At 48.5% G+C, this 24328-nt stretch overlaps 1 protein-coding gene across 3 annotated transcripts in view; it reads left to right on the forward strand.

Moving 5' to 3' along the window:
* Positions 1 to 5023: 5023 nt before the first annotated feature.
* TENT4B (terminal nucleotidyltransferase 4B) overlaps positions 5024 to 24328 on the forward strand; it is a 48908-nt gene continuing 29603 nt past the window's right edge. For 2 of the 3 annotated variants that reach the window (XM_040409102.1, XM_040409103.1), the window contains exon 1: positions 5567 to 6054. In XM_040409102.1, the coding sequence (XP_040265036.1) occupies positions 5567 to 6054 (488 nt within the window). Of the gene's footprint in view, positions 5110 to 5197; positions 6055 to 24328 lie in introns of those variants that run through there. The other variant, XM_040409101.1, reaches the window with a different exon arrangement.

Raw genomic sequence — 24328 nt, forward strand, 5'->3', positions numbered from 1 at the left:
TATAAGCGGCTACCTGGGGATCCCAAATGGGATATCATGCGTGACATCGGGGTGATATTAGGGGAAGCACGACAAAACTCAATCATTGATGATGGTTTGTATCAATATCTCACGGTGCTTCACCCTGTCACCCCGATGTTATACATACTCCCCAAAATACACAAGAGATTAAAAGACCCACTGGGTCGACCGATTGTCTCCGGCAGGGGCTCGGTCTTTAATCCATTGTCTGTCTTTCTCAACAAGTTATTGCGGATCCGGGGGCGACCTCCGCCCCATCCTATATCAAGGATACTGGACATTTTTTATCCAAACTACATGAGTTACAACTACCTGCCCAATTTTTATTGGTCAGTTTTGATGTTGTGTCTTTGTACACATCCATTGACCATGCTTATGGGCTTGGTGTCGTCGATGTGGCCCTGACCGACATGGGACTCTCCCCGGGGGTGTGCCAGTTTGTCCTCCACCTCTTGGAGGTGGTCCTGAGGAGGAGTTATTTCCTCTTCAGGGACACCTTCTATCAGCAACAGCGGGGTGTGGCCATGGGGTCTAACATGGCCCCAACTTACGCTAGCATCTTTATGGCCGCTAACATATTCCTAGCCGAAACGTTGCTGCTGTTTTTATGCTATGTTGTGAGGTGATCGACTTAATAAAGAAGAATTGCTGGATATGCTGCTGTGGCCTTCTACTTTTTCTATCCTCAGGATAGGTCACCGATATGAGATGGCGGGGTCTGACTACCAGCAGCCCTGCCCATCAGCGGTGTTCCGTGAAATTTCCCTACCCTCGTCACTTCCTGTTGTGATGCGGCCGCACCGGACATGACGTTACCAGCTTTGGAAGGAGGTGTGCCGCGCCGGCGCACAACGACGGGGTAGGGAAATTTCACACCAGAGTTGGGGAGAAGGGGCCACCTAATGCAGGTAGTTAAAAATTACGGGCCAGTGCGTAAGCGTGGCTAACTACTCCCGTCGGGATACACAGGGCGATCTCTTAAGCCGATCCCCACCCCTGCGCAGTGTGGGGGTAGGGAGATCTGATGGTCATTTGTTCTGTTAAATCTCCCTACCACTCACTGCGCACGCGCAGTGTCTGATCATCTAGAGCCAGCTGAGAGGTAAGGCGCGAGTGCATTAGGCGGCCTCTTCTTCCCAACTCTGGTGTGAAATTTTCCTACCCTGTCGTTGTGCGCCTGCGCGGCACGGCACACCTTCCAAAACTGGGAACGTCATGTCCGGTGTGCCCGCGTCACAACAGGAAGTGACTAGTGTAGGGGAATTTCACGGGTAGGGAAACTTCACGGAACAGCGGCACTCACCGGAGCTCTGGTGAGCGCCATGGCTTACCAAGCGCACTGCATCCATTGGATAGTGGCTGTGCTGGTATTACAGACCAGGCCCATTCACTTGGCCATGTGACCATTTAACCTGATGTCACATTGTAGTGCCCTAGAGCCAAGGGCACTCTGGAGCCAGCTAAGGCTACTTTCACACAATACTGAAAAAAAACCAAAAAAAGGAACTGAACGGAATGCTCCAAAATGCATTCCGTTCCGTTGCGTTCTTATACCGGAGAGCAAATCGCAGCAAGCTGCTGTTTTCTTTCCGTCATGGAATGCAGACCAAAATGGATCCGTCCCCATTGACTTGCATTGTGGGTCATGACGGATCCGTTTTGCTAAGCATCCCATGATGGAAAGCAACCAAGAACGCATGAGAACTCAACCAAACGGAACGGAATACATATTGGAGCATTCCATTCAGTTACGTTTTGTCCCCATTGACAATGAATGGGGACAAAAGCTAAAGCTTTTTTTTTTTTTCCGGTTTAACTCTGATACAATAGAAAACCCGATCCGTCCCCCATTGACTTTCAGTGGAGTTGATGAATGATCTGTCTTGGGTATATTACAGATAACGGATGCAGACGGTTGTATTATCGGTAACGGAAGCGTTTTTGCTGAACCCTGCCGGATCTAGCAAAACGCTGGTGTGAAAGTCGCCTAATACTGAGAGGCTTTGGAACTTTCTATCTATGAATAGTTACTACAAGGGACTATGCAAAGTTTGAAAGGGGAAAAAGCAGACGCGCTGACCTTTTGACTGTCTAAGCCAGGGGTGCACAACCTGCGGCCCGGGGGCCACATGCGGCCCTTGACACCATTCTGTGCGGCCCCCAACCATCTAGTAACAGACATGTATGCCTATGTCTTGTTGCTGCTCAGATGTATTTTTAATGTATTTCTCCCATTAGATGGGCGTCCTGGAATTGTAACTAGACATTAATGGTATATAATGTGTGTTCAATATGCCATAAGTACAATATTTCAGTTGTTAATACACCTTTAAATTTTAGTTTCGGCCCTCGTCATTGGTTCAGTCTGGCAATGTGGCCCCCAACCAGGAAACGTTGTGCACCCCTGGTCTAAGCCATCTTGTTTGTCTGGAAAACTACAAGTATCACAATGAATTTGCAACATTGTTTCTGTTCAGGCGGTGTTTCTCCACTCCTACTAGAAGATTAGAGTTCATTTAGAAACTGTATACAAGGAGAGCAGCAGCAGCGACCACATGTGTCTAGTGGACCCAGCGTAGGGTTGGGGCCACCACATATCACTGCAAGATGGTCTAGGTGCAATGTCCTCTTCACAGCTGATCAGTGGGGGTGCCGGGTTTCGGACCCCCGCCTATCCTGAGGATAGGCCATCAATATCAAAATCCTGGAGAACCCCTGTTGGAGCTGAGGGAATATTGAAGTATTGCAGCATCTTCCTACCCCATCATCATGTCTCCTACTCGGAGAGGCAGCAGCCTCCGTGCCTCCGCACTGCAAAAAGAGAGAACACCTTCTACCTTTGGCCGTATTTTGTGGGTCGTGGACCCATTCAAGTCAACGGGTCCGCAAGCGCTGTGCACACGGCCAGTGCCCACGCATTACGGACTGCGAAAAAAAACGCCATGTGAACTAACAAGCAGTTTCTCCATTTACAGTGACTTCAAGGGATTTTCTGACTTTTTAATACTGATGACCTATCCTCTGTATGTGTGGTATATGCACGTGGCATGGCGGCGAACAGCCTGTAGCCCAGGTTGCTTTTTTTATAGTGCCTTCAGCTTGTCTGCATTGTTGGTGGAGGGGAGTTGAATGGACAGATTAATGTTTTAAGCCGTTACAAACCTAAAAAAAAACAAAAACGCACAAAACCAATTTGCCCATTACAATGCTTTGTGTCAAGAAATAAAATAAGTACACAACTCTACAATGATGTGGCCACATCCGTATTTAACCCGCACGGCGAATGCTGCAACATAAAAAAAAAATATATATATATATAAAAAGTTATGACTCTCTGAACATGGCAGTGCAAAACCAATTTATTTTTTTCCAGTGTTTTTATTGCGCCAAAGTACTAGAAGTATTTGGTATTACCAGGGTACTAACCCATAGAATGAAAGGGTTTCCTAAATGGACGACCTATCCCCAGGATCACAGATGGTCTGGCAAATCAAGAGTCGTCCTCCATGGATGAAAATATCCTCGTTGTCTTGGAGAAAAGAATCTGGAAGAGCTGCATGTCCGTAGAGGGAATGTCGGCTGTGGATCACGGACCCCGTTCAAGTGAAAGGTCGGGACCGCAATTTGTGGTTCGCAGCACAGGCATGGCCGGCACGTGGTCGTGTGCATGAGGCCTTCTATGCATTGGTGTTAATGCCCTGTGTTAAGCCACGCCCCTAGAGACATCAGACCACCTCCCCTTTTTTTACTGCGCAGACTTGGACGGTATTTTTTGCTGGGTAGGGGACGTTTTTGTAATGGCCATCACACGGCCGTTGTCAGAAGTAATTAAGGGCTCATGCACATGAATGTCATCCCCCCCCCCCCCCCAATTCTATCCATATTTTTATGCAGATTGAATGTGGACCTATTCACTTCAATGGGGCCGCAAAAGATGCGGACAGCATCCGTTATGACCGTTCGGTGGCCCCGGAAAAATATAGAACATGTCCTATTATTGTCTGCAGTACGGACAAGGATAGGACAGTTCTATTATGGGACGGACATTCCGTTCCGCAAAATGTGGAATGCACACAGCCGGTACCCGTGTTTTGCGGATCCGAATTTTGTGGACAGAAAAAAAACGGAAACAGCCGTGTGCATGAGCCCTAAAGTCTATGGGGCTATTCACAATGTTTTTAATGGCCGTTGCAATATAGGATGTGTCCTATCTTTGGCCGTTTTCACGATCAGACGGACTCCATTGGAGTCAGCGGGCCCGTGTATAATGGTTGTGTAGACAGGACTGCACCGGCTACACTATGTAACAAAAAAATGGCCGATTGAGGGCTAAAAAAAAACTACCTCACCGCTGGCTCGCGAGGAAACACTCAGTGCACACTGGCGGCAGCTGGACCTGAGGTTCTCGGCAGTGTGATGTCACATGATCACGCGGCAGGCGTCTGGCCCTGTAGATTCCAGAGCACAGCGAGTGTTCCAGCGACTGCCTGTGGTGAGGTGTTTTTTTCAGCACCAGCAGAATGGGTGGGGGGGGGTATAAGGTGGGGCATTTGATGTCCAGGGGGCCTTACGTATGCCGAGGGCACTGCAGGGATTGGGATTTAACCCCTTAGTGACCACACATTTAAAAAATAAATAAAAGATATTGCATTCCAAGAGCTATAACTTTTTTGTTTTTTCCATCAATGTACTTGTATGAGGTCTTTTTTTTTTATAGTTTTTAGCTAAAACCCCCTATGTTTACGTCAATAAAAAGGCGTATTAGTGGTAAAAAGGGCTTAAAAATGGTATGAAATTCAGCTGTTAAAAAAAGGTAGTTAAAAACGGATAAACGGTCAAAAAAAATGGATGCACATACGGATGCACAGTGGCCAAGGAGAAGTGACAGTGTATGGGTTTTTTCCTACTTGTGGCTGCCCCTGAACACGGAGGTTCCCCACACGGATAACCATGTGGCCCGCGGACTGCCGCCGCCGGCGCCTCTCCCAGTCCCAGCGCACAGTCGGTTACTGCCCACCTTGAACCTTCCCCAGTTTTTTCAATCTGTGGCTTATCGCCGTGACGTCAGCAGAGCACCGCCCACCTCAGGTCGCTATTGGCTGAGGGTGCAGGGATCAGCCAATGACGTGAGGTCGGCAGAGTTTAGCCCCAAGTTGGCCGGCGCGTGCGCAATAAGCCAGCGAGTAAAGGGGAGGGAGGAGCCGCCATTGCTGTGGCCGCCGGTGTGACAGGAACCGAGAACTGAACTAGAGCGCATGGAATCCCCATACGTTAACGGGCCTTAGCTCCCGGGGGCGCCGTCAGTTACCGCGCAGCTTCTCGGCTCTTTGTGTTTTGTTTTTACTGAAGTGTTAGTTGGAAGCGGCTGGGAGTGAGAGCGGCAGGGAAAGCGAGAAAGGGGTGTGGGAGGGGAGCAGGAATTGGGGGAGCTCTTCCTGCGGGAGGGAGGCGCACAGCGGGCTAGCCGAGGCCGTTACTGCTCCGCGGACCGTTAGGTGAGGGCAGCCCCGGGGGAGGGAGGACGGGGAGCCCCAGGCTCCGTTTGATGGATCCTCGGATCGCCTGGTTCCAGCCAGAACAGCTCGGCCCCTCCAACAGCCTGTGGATGCAGATCTGGGAGACGACGCAAGGCCTGAGGAACCTGTACTTCAGCCACAGCAGCCCGGCCTCGTCCCCCGCGCACAGCGGATCGTCCTCCTCCACCACCAGCTCCTCCGGCTGCGAGGCCAGCATGTACCGGGACAGCGGGCCGCCGGCCTCCTCTCCGGCCGCCCCGCCACTGGCGGAGCAGGGCGACTTCTTACCGCTGGAGACCCCCAGCAACAACAACAACCAGCAGCCGGTGAGCCCCGGGTCCTGGAGGAAGGGGCCCGACCCCGGCAACAGCAACAAGAGGAAGCGCGACAACAAGGCCAGCACCTTCGGCCTGAACTACAGCCTGCTGCAGGCCGCCTGCCCGGGGAGCCACGGGGCCGGGGGCGCCTTCAGCGGGACCCCCTGGAAGAGCCGCAACTACAGCGACGAGGTGATAGGGTGAGTGCCTGGCAGTGTACCCCTCCTCCTGTCAGTGTGCCCCTCCTCGTGCTCGTACCCTTCCTCCTGTCAGTGTACCCTCCTCGTGCTCGTACCCTCCTCCTGTCAGTGTGCCCCTCCTCGTACCCTCCTCCTGTCAGTGTGCCCCTCCTCCTGTCAGTGTGCCCCTCCTCGTACCCTCCTCCTGTCAGCGCGCCCCTCCTCGTCCCCTTCCTCCTGTCAGCGCGCCCCTCCTCGTCCCCTTCCTCCTGTCAGCGCGCCCCTCCTCGTCCCCTTCCTCCTGTCAGCGCGCCCCTCCTCGTCCCCTTCCTCCTGTCAGCGCGCCCCTCCTCGTCCCCTTCCTCCTGTCAGCGCGCCCCTCCTCGTCCCCTTCCTCCTGTCAGCGCGCCCCTCCTCGTCCCCTTCCTCCTGTCAGCGCGCCCCTCCTCGTCCCCTTCCTCCTGTCAGCGCGCCCCTCCTCGTCCCCTTCCTCCTGTCAGCGCGCCCTGTTTCCTTTATCTCTATGCCCCTGACCCCTACCTGCACCTCAGATACTACAGTCCTTCCACATCTCTATCTGTGCCCGCACTTCATGCCCTACACAGCGGTTGACCGCTTCGAACATACGGCAATCATTTTTCCGGATGGCACAATCTGGGTGCGCTCACATTTAGGCCTCATGAACACGACCATTGTTTTGGTCCGCATCCGAGCCGCAGTTTTGACGGCTCAGGTGCGGACCCATTCACTTCAATGTGGCCGCAAAAGATGTGGACAGCACTCCGTGTGCTGTCCGCATCCGTTGCTCCGTTCCGTAGCCCCGCAAAAAAAATATAACCTTTCCTATTCTTGTCCATTTTGCGGACAATAGGCAGTTATATCGATGGCTGTCCGTGCCGTTCCGCCATCTGTGCAACTTGCGGACTGCAAAGCTCACAACTGTCGTGTGCATGAGGCCTTAATCCGCAGCTTCTCCCATGTTATCCTATGGGGCTGGAAACTGTCTGTCCCTGCGCTGTGTTGCGCAGCGTAAGTGATGTGTTGCGGATGAGAATCTCTCAATAAAATCCGTGAGGCTCGTGTTCCAGATTTCTCCGCCGCGTTTTCCCTGCCGAATCCTTTTCCCATTGAATGGAGCGACTCTCGTATGGGAAACCCGCAACAAAATCCGCACCATAATTCACTTAAATTTTGTGAAAATCTGCACCTGCAAAATTCTGCCACCTGAGTGCACCCTTAGGCTGAGTTCACACGAGCGTGTCCGGGTGCATTGCGGCAAACCCGCGCAAGTAGGTACCCAATTGCAGTCAGTTTTGACTGCGATTGCGTTCCGTTGTTCAGTTTTTATCGCGCTGGAGCAATGCGTTTTGCACGCGCGTGATAAAAACCTGAATGTGGTACACAAACCCGAACTTCTTCACAGAAGTTCAGGTTTGAGTTCGGTGTTCTGTAGATTGTATTATTTTCCCTTATAACATGGTTATAAGGGAAAATGATAGCATTCTGAATACAGAACGTTTAGTACAAGGTCATCTGAGGGTTAAAAAATAAATAAAAATTAACTCACCTCCTCCAATTGATCGCGTAGCTGCCGGTCTCCTGTTCTTTCTTCAGGACCTGTCAAAGGACCTGTGGTGACGTCACTGAGATCATCACCTGGTCCATCACCACGGTGATGGACCATGTGATGTGACGTCACCACAGTTCCTTTAGCCGGCAGCTCATGATTAAAGAAGTAAGAAGAGACCGCCAGCTACGCGATTAGGAGGAGGTGAGTTAATTTTTATTAATTTTTTTAACCCTCAATTGACCACCTACTTTACATTCTGTATTGAAGAATGCTATTATTTTCCCTTATAACCATGTTATAAGGGAAAATAACAGTGAATAGACTGGAATCTTAGCAACCATGCGTGAAAATCGCACCGCATCCGCACTTGCTTGCGGATGCTTGCGATTTTCACTCGGGGCCCCATTAACTTCTATGTGATAAACGCCCTATATAGAACATACTGCGATTTTCACGCAACGCACAAGTGATGCGTGAAAATCACCGCTCATGTGCACAGCCCCATAGAAGTGAATGGGTCAGGATTCAGTGCGGGTGCAATGCGTTCACCTCACGCATTGCACCCGCGCGGAAATCTCACCCGTGTGAACTCAGCTTTATAGAGCAGTTCAGATGGTGACGGCCCGGCTCTTGTCACGTGTGTACAACCTTGTGGTACTTACTGTTCATACTGTCTGACCCTGAACCCTAACCTCGCGACATGAAACCAGTGCCAGTCCTCCCTGCACCGGTATTGTGGGAAGGTACTTTTCCGTAATTTACAGAACGCAATGTAGTAATCTTATATTAAGGGAAACCGTCTGCAGGCAGGAGGAGCTTGACTAGATGTGTTTGGGGAGGGGGTGACGTTGCTGCGGATAGGATGTCAATCAGGAGGCAGGGTTTGGGCCTGGCTAATTTGAGGCAAGTGCCAGCCTCATTGACTTAAGTGCTAATTATCATACCACGAGAGTGGCAACATAAGATCGGTGGGGGTCCGACACCCCCGCCGATCAGCTGTATGAGGAGACTGTGCGCACAGGGCGTCTCCTGTCTCTTTTCCTGCTGCTATGACTTATAAAAGTTGTTGCCTTACGGGGTTAAAAGGGCTTTCCCGGGAGCAGAGTATTGATGACCTGTCCTCTCCGTCCTCTTCCTAGGCCAGAGATATCACACGGCCTAGGTGCCGCTCTGTCCCATTCAAGCGAATGGGCTTGGGCTGCAGTACCAAGCACAGCCACTGTGCGGTTTACGGCGCTGTGCTTGGTAAGCTGCAAGCAGACCAAAGCGCCACAAGTTCTTGAGACGTCTGAGAGTCAGACCGCCACCAATCTGGTGTTAATGACCTACGCTACCGGTCAGCAACTTTGTAAATGTTGAACTCCACTTAAGGAGGACTGGGGGAACAAACGGTGAAGTACTTATAAAGAAGCCCTCCTCAATCTGTGGGGTGCAGGGCGTTCTATGGTGGCTTTGAGCTCCGTTCTGGTCCGTGGTTGTGCCATGTCACCCTCCTCCCGCCCTGTCTACTCGAATAGTTGTCACTCTTAGGGCTCATGCACACGAACGTATTTTCTTTCTATGTTTTTTTTTTTTTTCGGATTCGTGTTTTGCAGACCGTTTTGTCCAAGACACTGGCTTCTGGTCCATGCTGTGGACGTGGTGGGGTTCTTGCAGTCAGTGGGGAGTCACGTGGCATCACTGTGCACTGGTGCAGCCACGCCTGAGAAAATGCCCCGCGCCGCACTTTATGGGCGGCGGGGAAACGTACGGTAGAGTAGAGCTACAAGCGTTCTGTTCTATCCCGATTATCCGTCAGTAACGGCTTTATCTGTTGCTAGCTTTAGACCTTCACGTCTGTGGACTCCGCTGGACTGTGGACTTTGACACTCTCTGAACATGAGCCAATGAAGTCAAAGTTGTCAGACGTGTTACAGGAGCTCTGGAACAAGCAGGTTGTCACCAGTCACATATGACGTACATCATTGGTGAGCTGGTAAATGGTTATGGACAAGGTATCTATTCTCCATGCAACACCATTCATGTGATCGTGGGGGGTCTCAGCGTTTGCCCCCCCCCCCCCGATCAGATCATCAGACACTTATGCGCTATTTGCAGAATACGTTTGTTTTGTAGGAAAAACCCATTTAATCAGTTTGTGTCCAGATGAAAATGTAAGGCGTGGAGGTCCAGCCTCTGGGAACCGCTTTCACGATGGGGCGGTCAGTCGCTCTATAAACGCCTTAGATGCTGGTGTTGCCATTAGACACAGCATCTAAGAGGTTAAATTGGACAACAGGATCTGCATTATGTCCAAACCGGCAATGAGGACAAAGTGCCAGTTGTATAAGGCTACTTTCACACTAGCGTTAGAGGGATCCGGCAGGCAGTTCCGTTGTCTGATCCGGAAATCCGTGTGCAAACAGATACCGTTTGTTTGCGGATCCGTCTGACAAATGCATTGAAATACTGGATCCATCTCTCCGGTGTCATGTGGAAAAACTGATCCGGTATTTATTTTTTTCACACTTTTAACCGGGTACGTTTTTCCAGAACACTTGGTACCAGATCCGGCATCAATACATTTCAATGGAAAATAATGTTCGGAATTTTGGCCAGAGAAAATACTGCAGCATGCTGGCGCAGGCGCCTAGAGAGTATGTGGCTAGTCTTAGCCGGCGGAATGTGAAGGAAGATAACTGTTGGTGCGCAGGAGGGTCCTCATTAGTCATCTTCTTACTAGTCAAGTGTGTTGAGGTTGTCCAAAGCAAATTGGAATATTGCGGAGTGATTAAAGGGGTTGTTCGGGTTCAGAGCTGAACCCAGACATGCCCTTATTTTCACCCCGGCAGCCCCCCTGAGGCTAGCATCGGAGCATCTCATTCTCCGATGCACCTACCTTGCTCTGCGCTAAATCGCGCAGGGCAAGGTCTCTTTTTGTTTTCAATAACACACTGCCGGGCGGAAACTTCCGCCCGGCGGTGTTTGACGTCACTGGCTCTGATGGGCGGGCTTTAGCGCTGCCCTGGATAGTAAATCCTGCCCATCAGTGCTGGTGACGTCACCGGGCTTCCTGGCAGTCCCATAGAGAGCCCCAGTATGTCACCGCATCTCCAAAAAATGACTTTGCCCTGCGTGATTTAGCACAGGGCAAAGGAGAGCATCGGAGCATGAACTGCTCTGATGCTCAAGTCAGGGGGGCTGCCGGGGTGAAAATGGGGATATGTCCGGGTTCAGCTCTGAACCCCTTTAAGCAGGTCCTCTCTGAGCAGATTGTGATGAAGGTCCAAATGGATGTTACCCGTTGAGGGTGTGTCCCTGTCATATCTAGTCAGAGCTGCAGGTGTCAGACTGTATAGGGACACCAACCCCCCCCCCCCCCCCCCCCCCCCCAAACTGGTAACACCCATCCGGACCTTTATTGCAGACTGCTAGTAATTTATTTATAACTTCTAGCAGGAATAATAAAGGGATGGCACAACATGGAGTCACAGATGCTCCAGTATTACATGGGGAATGCAAGAAGACATGTTAGGAGAGGTGGCAGGTCCGATGGGGTATGGAGCCTTCGTTCTCATGAGTAGTAGGGGTCCCAGTGGTAGGACTCCCACCGATTTAATGGCAATACCCTTTCCTGTGGATTGGGGTTGACTTCTTATAACAAAAATAACCTCTATGTATAATAGAGTTTGAGACCTTTTATGGTCGCATGTAATAGCGTGCTGTAATCGAGTGATACATGGTTAGCTTTCCATGGATTGGACCCTTCTTTCTGCCGGGTCCTTTAGATTCCGCCGTTTCCCGCGTCTCGTCGGGAATCTGTCAGTGGTAAGCAGTGTGAACGCTCAAGGGGCCAATGAGCAAACAGTGGAAAACATTCAGCAATTATTTGGTGGAATCGAATGTCTTTTTGACACAAACGACTCGTCGCTAAATCGTCATTTGCCGCTCGTTAATTAAAAGATATCTGTCCATATATTAGGTCCTCAAACAGGTCCCTGCAGATTGATCGTCGCTTGCAAATAATTTCCCTCGCAGCGGACGCCACAGGGGAAGTGCCTATTACACGGAGGCCGTTCACATGTAATAGAAAAATCCAGGTTCCTGGAGGAGATGAGCCATTAGAGAGATGATGGTAAATCCCGAGGGAGCGGTTCACGGTTTTATTTCGGGTGATGACATACCCAGTTTAAGCGTATATTTCACAGCTCGCACACCACTTCCATGTTGTTTAGGGGGGGGGGGGGGGGGGGGGGGGGGGTTGCCAGGAACAAAAACCAAGTTTGACTGGTCTTTCTGTGTGAAATTTTCTTGAGATGTTTCTTTCGGTTTTTACAGCGTAATACAGGACCAGCAAGGTGAATGTGATTTGCCAAATCTCGTGTGCACGTTGTGTATTTTGCACGCAAGGAAATTGTTCTGCCTATCGGATGTTAAACTCTGCGATTCCGCACCTTATGTTTGGTGGGTTTCTCCATAGATAAATCGCTGCAAAAAATGCACAGAAATTATACGCAACTGACAATACTGGCTAATTCCTCAGCCCGATGTTAAAAGCTGAGAACTTTGCCAATATCTTCCAGTCAGGAACATAGATATCAACGAGGCTGTTAAACGGTGATAAAATAGTGAGGGTTTATGTTCAATTTATTTCTTTGTTTTTGTTCCAAATATTATTTTTTTGCCCTGCATGCAAAATATACAACGTGTGCAAGTAGCCTTAAAGGGAACCTGTCACCGGGATTTTGTGTATAGAGCTGAGGACATGGGCTGCTAGATGGCCACTAGCACATCCGCAATACCCAGTCCCCATAGCTCTGTGTGCTTTTATTGTGTAAAAAAAACTATTTGATACATATGCAAATTAACCTGAGATGAGTCCTGTACGTGAGATGAGTCAGGGACAGGACTCATCTCAGGTGAATTTGCATATGTATCAAATCGTTTTTTTTACACAATAAAAGCACACAGAGCTATGGGGACTGGGTATTGCGGATGTGCTAGCGGCCATCTAGCAGACCATGTTCTCAGCTCTATACACAAAATCCCGGGGACAGGTCCCCTTTAAAGGGACACTGACAGGCTGTTGGAGCATTTAAAGTGACATATATTCTTCTATTGGTCTTAATATGCTTAATTAAACTCTAAAGTTGATGACGGGTTCCCTTTTAAAACCACAACTGCACCAAGAAAGGACAAACACCACTGGAAGCCATAGCAGAAGCAAACAGTAAAGTGAACCCATGCGCAGATCCCTTAAAGGGACACTGACAGGCCGTTAGAGCATATAAAGTGACATATTCTTCTATTGCTCTCAATATGCTTAATTAAACTAGACCATTATCACCCCTCGCTGCCTTTCCGTTACTTACTTATAAAAAGTGTTTTTATCAATATGCACTATTCACTGCACTGGGCGGCTTTTATTTTTCGCAGTGAAATCCCGCGCATGCCCAGTACTATCTTCTACTGGAGCTGGAGGGTGTCGGGGACCTTATCCGGCGCATGCACGGAGCGACAATATGAGGCTGATGCCAGGAAGATAGTACTGGGCATGCGCGGGATTTCGCCGCGTCGGAAGAAATAAAGCCGCCCAGTGCAGTGAATACTAATGAGCTGGGCGGCACTAGGAGACGGCAGTTGGGGCGCGGCTGGGCACAAAACTGAACGAGCGACAGCCCCTTGGGCACAAAGTAACGTAATTTGCATATTGATAAAAACAATTTTTATAAGTAACGGAATGGCAGCGAGGGGTGATAATGGTCTAGTTTAATTTAGCATATTAAGACCAATAGAAGAATATATGTCACTTTATATGCTCTAACGGCCTGACAGTGTCCCTTTAAAGGGAACCTGTCACCAGGATTTTGTGTATAGAGCTGACGACATGGGTTGCTAGATGGCCGCTAGCACATCTGCAATACCCAGTCCCCATAGCTCTGTGTGCTTTTATTGTATTAAAAAAACGTTTTGATCCATATGCAAATGACCTGATATGAGTCCTGTGTCCAGAGAGGAGTCCAGCGGAAAGGAGCCCAGCACCGCCCCGCTTCCTCCGAATGCGATGCGCGAGCTAGCGCATGCGTAGTTCGTTCCCTGCGCTGATTCCAGCACAGGGAATGAACATGATGCCACCACTGCGCATCGCGAGATTTCGGCACTCCAGCTCTGTGACGTCAGCCAGCAAGGAGGAGATTCGGAGGAAGCGGGGCGGTGCTGGGCTCCTTTCCGCTGGACTCCTCTCCGGACACAGGACTCATATCAGGTCATTTGCATAGGGATCAAAATGTTTTTTACACAATAAAAGCACACAGAGCTATGGTGACTGGGTATTGCAGATGTGCTAGTGGCCATCTAGCAGTCCATGTCCTCAGCTCTATACCCAAAATCCTGGTGACAGGTTCCCTTTAAGGGACCTGCGCATGGGTTCAGTTTACGGTGTGCTTCTGCTATGGCTTCCACTGGTGTTTGTCCTTTCTTGGTGCAGTCATGGTTTTAAAGGGAACCCGTCATCAACTTTATGCAGCCCGTACAAACAGCAGAATAAAGTAGAGACAGGCGAGTTGATTTCAGCGGTCTGACATTTATAAGTTAAAAGTAAGTGGTTGTCGAGAACCAACATCACAATCATTGCAGACTGGGCCTGGAAAAGAGTCCCGGCCACCTGAGAAGAGTCCTGGTTATTCATGAAGTCCTGCTCTCTGCCCACCTGCTGATGGCTGACCGTCTTCTACCTAGTTTTCTCCCTTTCTATCTAGGAAAGAACTGACAATCATCAGCAGATGGACGGGAGAGCAGGAGATTATAATAACCAGGACTCTTCTCAGGTAGACTGGACTCTTCTCAAGGCCTGGGCTGCAATGATTATGATGCTGGTTCTCGGCAAACACTTACTTTTAGCTCCTGAGTGACACACGGCTGACATCAGCATTTCTGTCACTATTTTATCCTGCCCTCGGTGAGGTCAGCATAAAGCTGAGAGGCGGACATCACGCGGCAGCCCGCAAAATTTTAAGCGGTCTCTGCACCAAAATTCCACCAGCAACTTCCTCTGTTAACGCATCTGTATCAGACCAGCAGATGAGGCGTTCCTTCCCGGCAATCGCCTGCCAATCAGTGGAGGAGACCGCTGCTATTATATGCAGAGATCCCCTCCGCAGTAAGGGGAGGAGCGCTCCCTATGCCATCGCTCCTCCCCAAACATAATCCTTGTTTGCCGGCAGCACATTGTGAATAGACGGCTAAATTTGCCAATTTATTTACCCTGCTTAAAACTTGCGACTACCCCGTGAACGTGTGTTTTGCTCGTTCATCAGTTAATCGGCAGCACTTTTACATCGGCAGATCATCGTTAACGAGCATTCCTACGAACGTGTGCTAGCAATGATCTGGTTGACCCTCTGCGGGTCTAATACAGCCTTTAGGGCTTGCTCTCAGAAACACTGGTTCCGGGTGTGTGTGTTTTATTTTATTATACCGGAGGGGGGGGGGGGGGGGGGTTAAGGGCATTCCGTGTTCTATATGTTTGCGGAAACGGCCATGCGAACGTGTCCTATTGTTGCCTGCATTACAGATAAGTATAGGACAGCTCTATTAGGGCCTGTCAAAATGCGGTATGCACACGGCCAGTACCCATATTTTGTGGATCCGTAATTCGTGGACCGCAGAACATCCAACGGTCGTGGGCATGAGGCCAAAAGCAGCTGCCTGATCGTATTCAAGCATGTTAGATGTCGTTGAGTTGATTTCCATTCACTTACAGCAAACCGATCTTAGGAATGATAGGCAGTCGTCAGAAAGTCTCTTTAGCTCATTGTGCATGTTGCCTAAAATTTGAAAACCCTGGTTGAGTTGAAGCATACTGCGCGTGCATTTTCTGCGCGCTGCTCCACACGTTCTACTGGACACCAGCTAGCGGTGATTATTATTCCGCGTAGTTGTTGTGTGTGTGTGTGCTTCCGGACTGGCACGTAGGTAGATGCATCGAACATCAGGGGAGATTCATCAAAGCTGGTGTAAAGGAAAGCTGGTTTAGTTGCCCATAGCAACCAAGCAGATTCCGCCTTTTGTTTTCTTAAGGAGCTCTGAAAAATGAAAGGTGGAATCCAATTGGTTGCTTTGGGCACCTTGGGGTAGTCTCACACAACCGCCGGCAGAGGAGCAGCCTGCTGCAGTCACCGTGTCCGGCCTGTCCCCAAAATATCAATCTCTTGTTTTTAGCATAGAAATTGCCGTGCACGTGCTCCATACTAATCAGTCCTTTATATGGGAAGGTATTTGCTGCATAGAGCAGCAATTCATTCTTAATTCGTCATGTTGGTGATCCCCGAAGCATCTGCTTTATAAGCCGCAAAAAAAAAAAAAAACAGTTTCCTCACGGTTTATCCTGATGGATTAGGCGCTGACAGCTCTGGAGTACAGACTGAAGCCTCTGGCCTTTTAACCTTTACCACCCAAGATGGGTTGTCTCTAAGAATAAGATTTTGTGTGGTGCCCTGTTTAACCCCTTCATACCGGAGAGGCCCTATTGACCAGATGGTTTAGTGATTTGTTGTGTTTTGTACTTGCTTGGGCTCTGTTCACACCACTTTGGGGTGAACACGTTAATCTCCCAGTGCATACACCGTATGTGACCACAGGTCCCCAGCTCGCCCCCAACCAAGGTCTCTATTGGGGGTGGTATGCCTCTTTTCTGTGGACGACCACCTTATAAACGTGCACCAAGCAGAATACTGTGTTTTTTGCATTCTTGCCAATGGCCCGTGTATGGCACTGTATGCTGCTGATGTATAAACCAGAAGCCATGTATATAGAGCCCTAGCCTTTTCTATCGCTCTCATAGACTTTAAACTGAGAAATGACTAGGAAACTGGGCACATGCCCGACCACCGCTCTATTCCATCTCTGCCTAGACTTGCCAACCCCTCCTCACCGGGCAGAACAAGGATTGTGTGGGGTCCCAGGAGTGTAAGGATTGAAGTGTCCCTGTACTTGGTGGTCTCCGCACTCGGTACCCCCCCCCCCCACGATCATAACCTTTGAGACACACTAGTAGATTATTTTTCTTTAAAGGGCTTTCTGAGATGTTTTACTGATGACCTAGCCTCTGGATAGTCCATCATCTGATTGGTGGGAGTCTGATACCCGGGACCCCCACCAATCTGCTTTGAGAAGGCACCGCTGCCTTCTCTCGGCTCGCCAAGCACAGTGCCGTCCATTTGGTGGCAGCTGGGCTTGGTATCGCGGCCTAGGCCATAAGCATGACTTCACATAGACTAGGGAAACCTGTCAGAAGGCTGAAGCGCTACTGCGAGCACCCCCGGGTGTTGGACCCCCACCGATCAGATCCTGATGACCTATCCAGAAGATGGGGCATCGGTAAAAATATCTCAAAACCCCCTTTAAGTACAGGTAGACTCCTCTTAGGCCTGTTTGCACTCGACAGTTGTGGTCTTGATTTTGCTCGTTTCTGATTCTACTGCTAATTGGTCGTTTTAAATTAATAGATTGTGGCTCTGTGAAAGGCATCGTTGCCAGAGCCATTGGCCACTGCCGACCCTCCCAAACCACAAGGCTAAAATGAAGCTCCATGACCCCTGCAGATTGTCCTGATGGAAATGTACTTCAGGTCCTCAGCAGCCACTTTCCTTTGTGTATTTCTCCTGGAGCTCGTGGAGTTCTGATATGAAAGTAGTGAGGTTTGAGCAGGATCGTTCCTGTGCATGCGTCATGAAGAATGTGCTTACTATAGTACAGGGAGGGTCATTCATAGTAAGGCTTTGTGAAATCACGAGCCAGGATGCCGGATATTTTGCTTAAGTTGCTCGTGACTCCCCAAATCTCTCCCCTGTGTCTGATGCGTGGTGACCCTGTCGGAGGGTTTCGGGCACAGATCTGCCAAGAACCGGGCTGAATCTCCACTGAAACCGCCTCCCGTTTTCACTGGGTTTCCGCATCGCAGTACATGCAGCCGCGGGTTTTTGTCTTGCGCTTTTCAAGACTGCAAAAAGAAGGTCCAGGTCTATTCTTGGTGGTCCTCTTCATAGACATGGAATGGAACAGCAGGGTGCACTCAGATGGGCTATTATACCGTACGATGACTGCAGAATCTAAGCTTGTTGAGGCTGAAAAAAAGGGGTATTCAGATTGTGATAAGTTATCCCTTATACACCGGATAGGGGATCCTACAAATGGGACGCCCACCGATCTCGAGGACTGAAATCTCCTACCCCTCGGGGCCCCTGAAATGAACGGAGCAGCAGGGTGGAGCATGCACACTGCCTCTACAGGATTTCTGGAGACGGCAGTGTACAGCGCTCAATACTTTCAGAACCCCAGAGAGTAACTTGTCACAACTGGAGTACTCCTTTAACCCCCTAACCCAGGGGTCAGCAACCTCCGGCACTCCAGCTGTGTTGAAACTACATCTCCCATCATGCACATTTGCTTGGCTTTTCTCTAAACTTCCACACAAGTGGAAGGAGCATGCTGGGAGTTGTAGTTTCAAAACAGCTGGAGTGCCGAAGGTTGCTGATCCCTGCCCTAACCTCTTCCCTCTTGACAGAATTATGTAATGGGTGGTAAGACGTGAAGGTTAAATGTTGTACGTTTATGGCAAAGCAGGTAGTGAGTTGCAGAGTCTACAGCTGTGGGGACAGTCAATCCCCTTCTGCAACGACTGGGATTAAGGATGGCTCTTCTCCCAGTCATTTTAAGATACTGCTGTCAATAGCAACTATAGCAGAGTGTGACAGCGGAAGAGAACTCCCCCTCAGCTCGTCGCCCCCATCCCTACAGGCAGGGCCTAATGGGCGGCAAGACTTAATACACTGCACTACATAAGTAGTGCAGTGTATTAGGTAATCAGTAATCGGATGGTGTGTAACTAAGAAATATTGGAAAAACGCCCAACAAATCAATATTTTTACATCCCCCCCCCCCCCCCCCCCCCCCCCCCTTTTTTTGGTTGAAATAAAACCTATACCTGTTTGGTGTCACCGATTTTATAACAATCTCTAGTATAAAAGGATGTGTAAGGCTCCATTCAGACATCTGTATAATGTGTCCGCACCTGTTATGCAATTATCCGGAACGGGTGTGGACCCATTCATTCTCTATGGGACAGGAATGAATGCGGACAGCACACCGTTTCTGGAGCGCGGCCCCGAACTTCCGATCCGCGGCTCCGCAAAAAAAATAGAACATGTTCGCAATTGCGGACAAGATTAGGCAGTTCTATGGGGGGTGCCGGCTGGGTGTATTGCGGATCCGCAATACACTACAGACGTGTGAATGGACTCTTACTCCGTGTGCTTTTTGTATGTCCATATTTCCGTTCCGCAAAAAAATAGAACATGTCCTATTAGAAGTATAGTACTGCCCTATTAGAAGTATAGTACTGCCCTATTAGAAGTATAGTACTGCCCTATTAGAAGTATAGTACTGCCCTATTAGAAGTATAGTACTGCCCTATTAGAAGTATAGTACTGCCCTATTAGAAGTATAGTACTGCCCTATTAGAAGTATAGTACTGCCCTATTAGAAGTATAGTACTGCCCTATTAGAAGTATAGTACTGCCCTATTAGAAGTATAGTACTGCCCTATTAGAAGTATAGTACTGCCCTATTAGAAGTATAGTACTGCCCTATTAGAAGTATAGTACTGCCCTATTAGAAGTATAGTACTGCCCTATTAGAAGTATAGTACTGCCCTATTAGAAGTATAGTACTGCCCTATTAGAAGTATAGTACTGCCCTATTAGAAGTATAGTACTGCCCTATTAGAAGTATAGTACTGCCCTATTAGAAGTATAGTACTGCCCTATTAGAAGTATAGTACTGCCCTATTAGAAGTATAGTACTGCCCTATTAGAAGTATAGTACTGCCCTATTAGAAGTCCAGCTGTTCCGTTCCGCAAAATATGGAATGCACACAGACATCATCTGTATTTTTTTCAGATCCGTTTTTTGCGTACCGGTGGTGTGCATGAGCCCTAAGAGAAACAGAGTCTTGCAGGTCTGATACTATTTTAATGGCTAGCAAAAGTAGAAGCAATGATGTTACATAGTGAGCTTCAGAGACGTCACCAGTACAATAAGCACAGAGACATGGTGGAATGAACGGACACTTGAAAAACAGACTATTATAGATATTGAGAATGAGTCCGGTGTGAGAGGCTTTATGGTCTCTAAATGATGTCTTCTCAGAGACCTGGTGCCCCCTCTGTCTATAGAAGACGCTTTAGGCTACATGCACACGATCAGGATTCATGTGCGGAGAATCCGCACTGAAATCCGCAGGTGTTCACAGGCAAATCCGTGCGGTCAATCCGCATTAATTAGTGCGGATTTGCATGCGGATTTGCATGCGGATTTGGTGCGGATTCGGTGCGGATTTTCCGCATGCGGATTTCACTAAGTGAATGAAGAAAATCCGGTCAGGAAAAAAAAAATTAATTGACATGTCGCGGATTTTAAAATCCGCACCGCAGGTCAAAATCCGCGCGGAAAAAATCCGCAACGTGTGCATTGAGAATTTCAAATTCTCATAGAATACAATGGACATGACCTACGGTGCGGATTTTCCGCACGCAAATCCGCGCGGAAAATCCGCACGCAATCCTGATCGTGTGCAGGGGGCCTTAGATCTAATGTCCTAAATCCTTGGGAAAAATTCAGTCCAGTAGTTATTCAAGTAGATATAAAGGTATTTTCAAGTCTCAAAGAGCCAGAAGATTTTGGGAATACAAATTTATAACACTGCTTGACACGTTGAATACTGAACTGCATTTGTCCTGGGATTTTTGGTGCACTACAAGATCCAAGGAGTCTTCTTGACATAGTGGGGGCACCAGGTCTCTGAGATGACCTCACCCCTTATCTGTAAGATAATGAGGGACTCCTTCTTCTCAAGATCTTTGCTATTCTGTTGTTTTTTGAGTGCTGCTCTTATTGTATGTGTACTTTGCTGTTTCTTCATACATCCTTGAGGTTAGCCTGATGAAGGGGGACGGTGATGGCTCACAAGCTCCATTGCTTCTATTTTGGTTAGCCATTAAAACATATATAAAACCTGCAAGACTCTTATCTGGTTTCTCTTAACGCTGGCACTAAACTTCTGTATCCTGCACAGTGAACACCATAAAATAAAGTAAAAATGCCAGAATGGTAGTCTTTGTTAAATTACATTTGGAACAAATGTAATTAAACGTATGTAAGGACCTGAAAAGGCCTCCAGTGAAGACTGCATCTGGCCCCACAAAAACCAAGCCCAGACGGCTCAGTCGCCGGAAAGATAAAAAGGTTGTGGCTTTTGGAAAGTGGAGATCAAAAAACAAGTCTCTGTCCATAAGTACCAAGCTAGGCCATGTTTTCTGTGATTGCAGCGTCCTCTTCAGTCTAGTGGCGGTGCAGTGGAATTACAGCTTTTCATTCCGTTCACTTGATCAGGAGAAGCTGTAATGACACTTGCTACAGGACAGTCAGTTTGCAGGTAGACATTGCATGAGCACTGGAGCCCCTTCAGCTAATCCGCGGAGGTGCCAGGAGTCTGACCCCCCACCAATCTGATATCGATGACCTATTCTGAGGATAGGTCATAAATATCATTTTACCAGAATACCCCTTTTAAAGAGGTTTTCTTGGCTCTAGCTCTTGACCTATCGAAAGGAGAATCTGTGGGGGTCCGGCACTTCCTTCTGCACACTCTGGCATCACTTTGAACACATCTGTGCTTCTGGCTCCACTCGAGGTGTAGTGGCTGTGCTGGGTTACTGCAGCCCAGCTGCCTTTCCAGTGAATGGGATCGGTCATCAATATCTGGAGCAGGGAAAACACTTTAAAAATGTTATTTTTTTGCCATTTGGGACTTGTTAAACGCCACTTAAAACAAATCTTGTTTCTAGTAGTGTTTTTACGCTGTAGGCCACTTTTGCCAAAAAGAGGGGCCTGGTGAGGGAGGAGCACGTTTTAAGCACAATGGGGGAAAATGGAGCCATGTTTTTCCCATCATTCTCTGAACACATAAATTATTTTATTTTCATAGTGGACACTGCTGGGCAGTTCACCACAAGGTACGGCAGAACACGCCCTGTCTTCTGTGGTAGCACCACAGGTTCTGTGCTAGCGGGTGAAATCCATGTCATTAGGCCTCATGCACACGACCGTATTGGATTTGCTGTCCACGTATAGAACATGTCCTATTCTAGTCTGCAAAATGCGGTCCATGGACTTATTGAAGTTAGCAGGTCCGCGAAAAATGTGGTTGGCACACGGATGGTACCTGTAGTTTGCGGGCCCCAGAACCTATAAGATTATGTGCACTGCCTGTTGTAACCTAGTGGATGCTTCCTTTGGAGGGCACCGTTTAAACCCCCTTATTTCACTTTTTGCACCTCCGTGTTTGAGCAGCCATAACTTTTTTTTTTTTGTTTCTTTTCATTGACTTAGCTGTTACAGGCCCAGTTTTGGGGGAAGAGAAATTGCATTTTTGTGCTGCGGGTTGTTACTTCATAATTTATACACACATTTTATATATATATAATTTTACTACTGTATTTCTGGGTCCGCATATTGCGTAACGGGTACGGACCCATTTATTTCAATGTGGCAGCAAGAGATGCGGACAGCACACATAGTTCTGTTCCTCTGCCCCGCAAAAAAAGAGCCTATCCTATTCATGTTCGCAATTTCAGATAAGAATAAGCATTTCTATCATAGGGTTTGTGATATACGTTCTGCAGAATGCACACAGCTGCGTTCACGTCACCCTTTAGCTTTCCCTTCTGATCCGTCAGAACAGAAAAAAAAAAACCTGATGCGTTATTTTGAACATCAGTTCTGATCGGCGTGCATCGGTTTGTCAGAGATCAGTTATCTTTGACAGGAGAAAAAGTCCTGCAATATCTGATCTGAGCATCGGGTTAGGATCAGTCACTTCTGTCAAAGAAATAGATCCGTGTTGTTGTTTTATTTTTTTTTGTCTGACCAGATTAACGAAAAGCAAGATGGTGTTGTGAGCTCAGCCTTAGGGCTCGTTCACACGAACATGTGATGCCCGTTGCCATATTGTGGACCGCATTTGCGGATCCGCAATACATGGGCACCGTTTCGTGGCCATTCTGCATCACGGATGCGGACCCATTCATTTCAATGGGTCCGCATATCCGGAGATGCAGAACGGAACACTACGGAAGTACTATGGAGTGCCTTCTGGGGTTCCGTTCCGTGCTTCTGCACCGCAAAAAGATAGAGCAAGTTCTATCTTTTTGCAGAATCGAAGGATCGCGGACCCATTCAAGTGAATGAATCTGCAAATCCCATGCGCCTGCCCCACGGATGGTGCCCGTGCATTGCGGGCCGCAATTTGCGGTCCATAGCACGGGCGTCGCACATTTGTGTGAATGAGCCCTTATTTTGGTTGTGTGGATACCTAAAAAATGTATTTTATTTTTTTCTTTTAAAGTGTGTGCAATTTTTTTTTGTGCAACTTGATGCCATTTTGCCGCAGATCTCATCCTTCCTTTGAAAAGGGTGAAATCCTGGCTGTGGATTTACAAATCTGCATGCCAGGTTAATTTCTGCACAGAAGAAAAAAGCAAAGTATACTTGAGATTTGTGTGATCTCCTCCTCTTTGTATATTTGAGATCTCCTCCTCTTTGCTGGAACGGTTTTGTTCTGCGGTTTTTCGACACGAGAATTCACATAGAAAAATCCTTTGTAATCTGCATTGTGTGCATATAGCCTAAAAGAGGGTTAGCTGTTCTCATATTGATGGCCTCCCCTCAGGAGAGACCATCTTTATTAAATCGGTGGTGGTCCCGCTCTTGGCGCCCCCATCAGTCAGATGTTCATTTACATGGCTGTGTGTGATGTTCGTACTCGGATGCCGGTATGTTTCATTGCTACCTTATTCCATTCACATCAACCACCCTAAAGCCTATATTACACAGGCTGATTGAGCCAACGATTGTTTGCAAGGACGCGTTCCCTCCCAGCAATCACCTGCTCGCTAGCGGAGGAGACTGCAGCTATTACATGCAGCGATCTCCTCCGCAGCATGGGGAGGAGGAGCTATCGCTATGCCGTTTCTCGTCCCCATACTGTATGGCGGTTTGCCAGCCGAGGATCGCTATTAGACAGCACGATCTGCCGCTGGCAAATAGTGGTTTTGAAGCGTGCTTAAAAATACCAGTTGCCCGATAACTGACTGTTCATCGGGCAATCGGCGGCAGTATTACTCTGCAAGATGATCTCTAATCTACGACGCCCGTTAGTGATCATCTGCCGAAAATTGGCAGGTGTAATGCAGCCATAAGATGGGTGCATTTTAGGCCCCTTTCAGAGGAGCGAATGTCACTGCCGGGGTCGCATAGCATTATATTGATTTAAGATGCTATGTAACCCTTAGGCCCCTTTCACACGGGCGAGATTTCCACGCGGGTGCAATGCCTGAGGTGAACGCATTGGACCCGCACTGAATCCGGACCCATTCATTTCTATGGGGCTGTTCACATGAGCGGTGATTTTCATGCATCACTTGTGCGTTGTGTGAAAATCGCAGCATGCTCCTTTGTGCGTTTTTCACGTAACGCAGGCCCCATAGAAATAAATGGGGTTGCGTGATCGCAAGAAAGTGCGGATGCGGTGCGATTTTCACGCACTGTTGCTAGGTGACGATCGGAATGGGAACCCGATCATTATTATCTTCCCTTATAACATGGTTATAAGGGAAAATAGCATTCTGA

The sequence above is a fragment of the Bufo bufo genome, chromosome 10, assembly GCF_905171765.1.
Source record: "Bufo bufo chromosome 10, aBufBuf1.1, whole genome shotgun sequence".
NCBI lineage: Eukaryota > Metazoa > Chordata > Amphibia > Anura > Bufonidae > Bufo > Bufo bufo.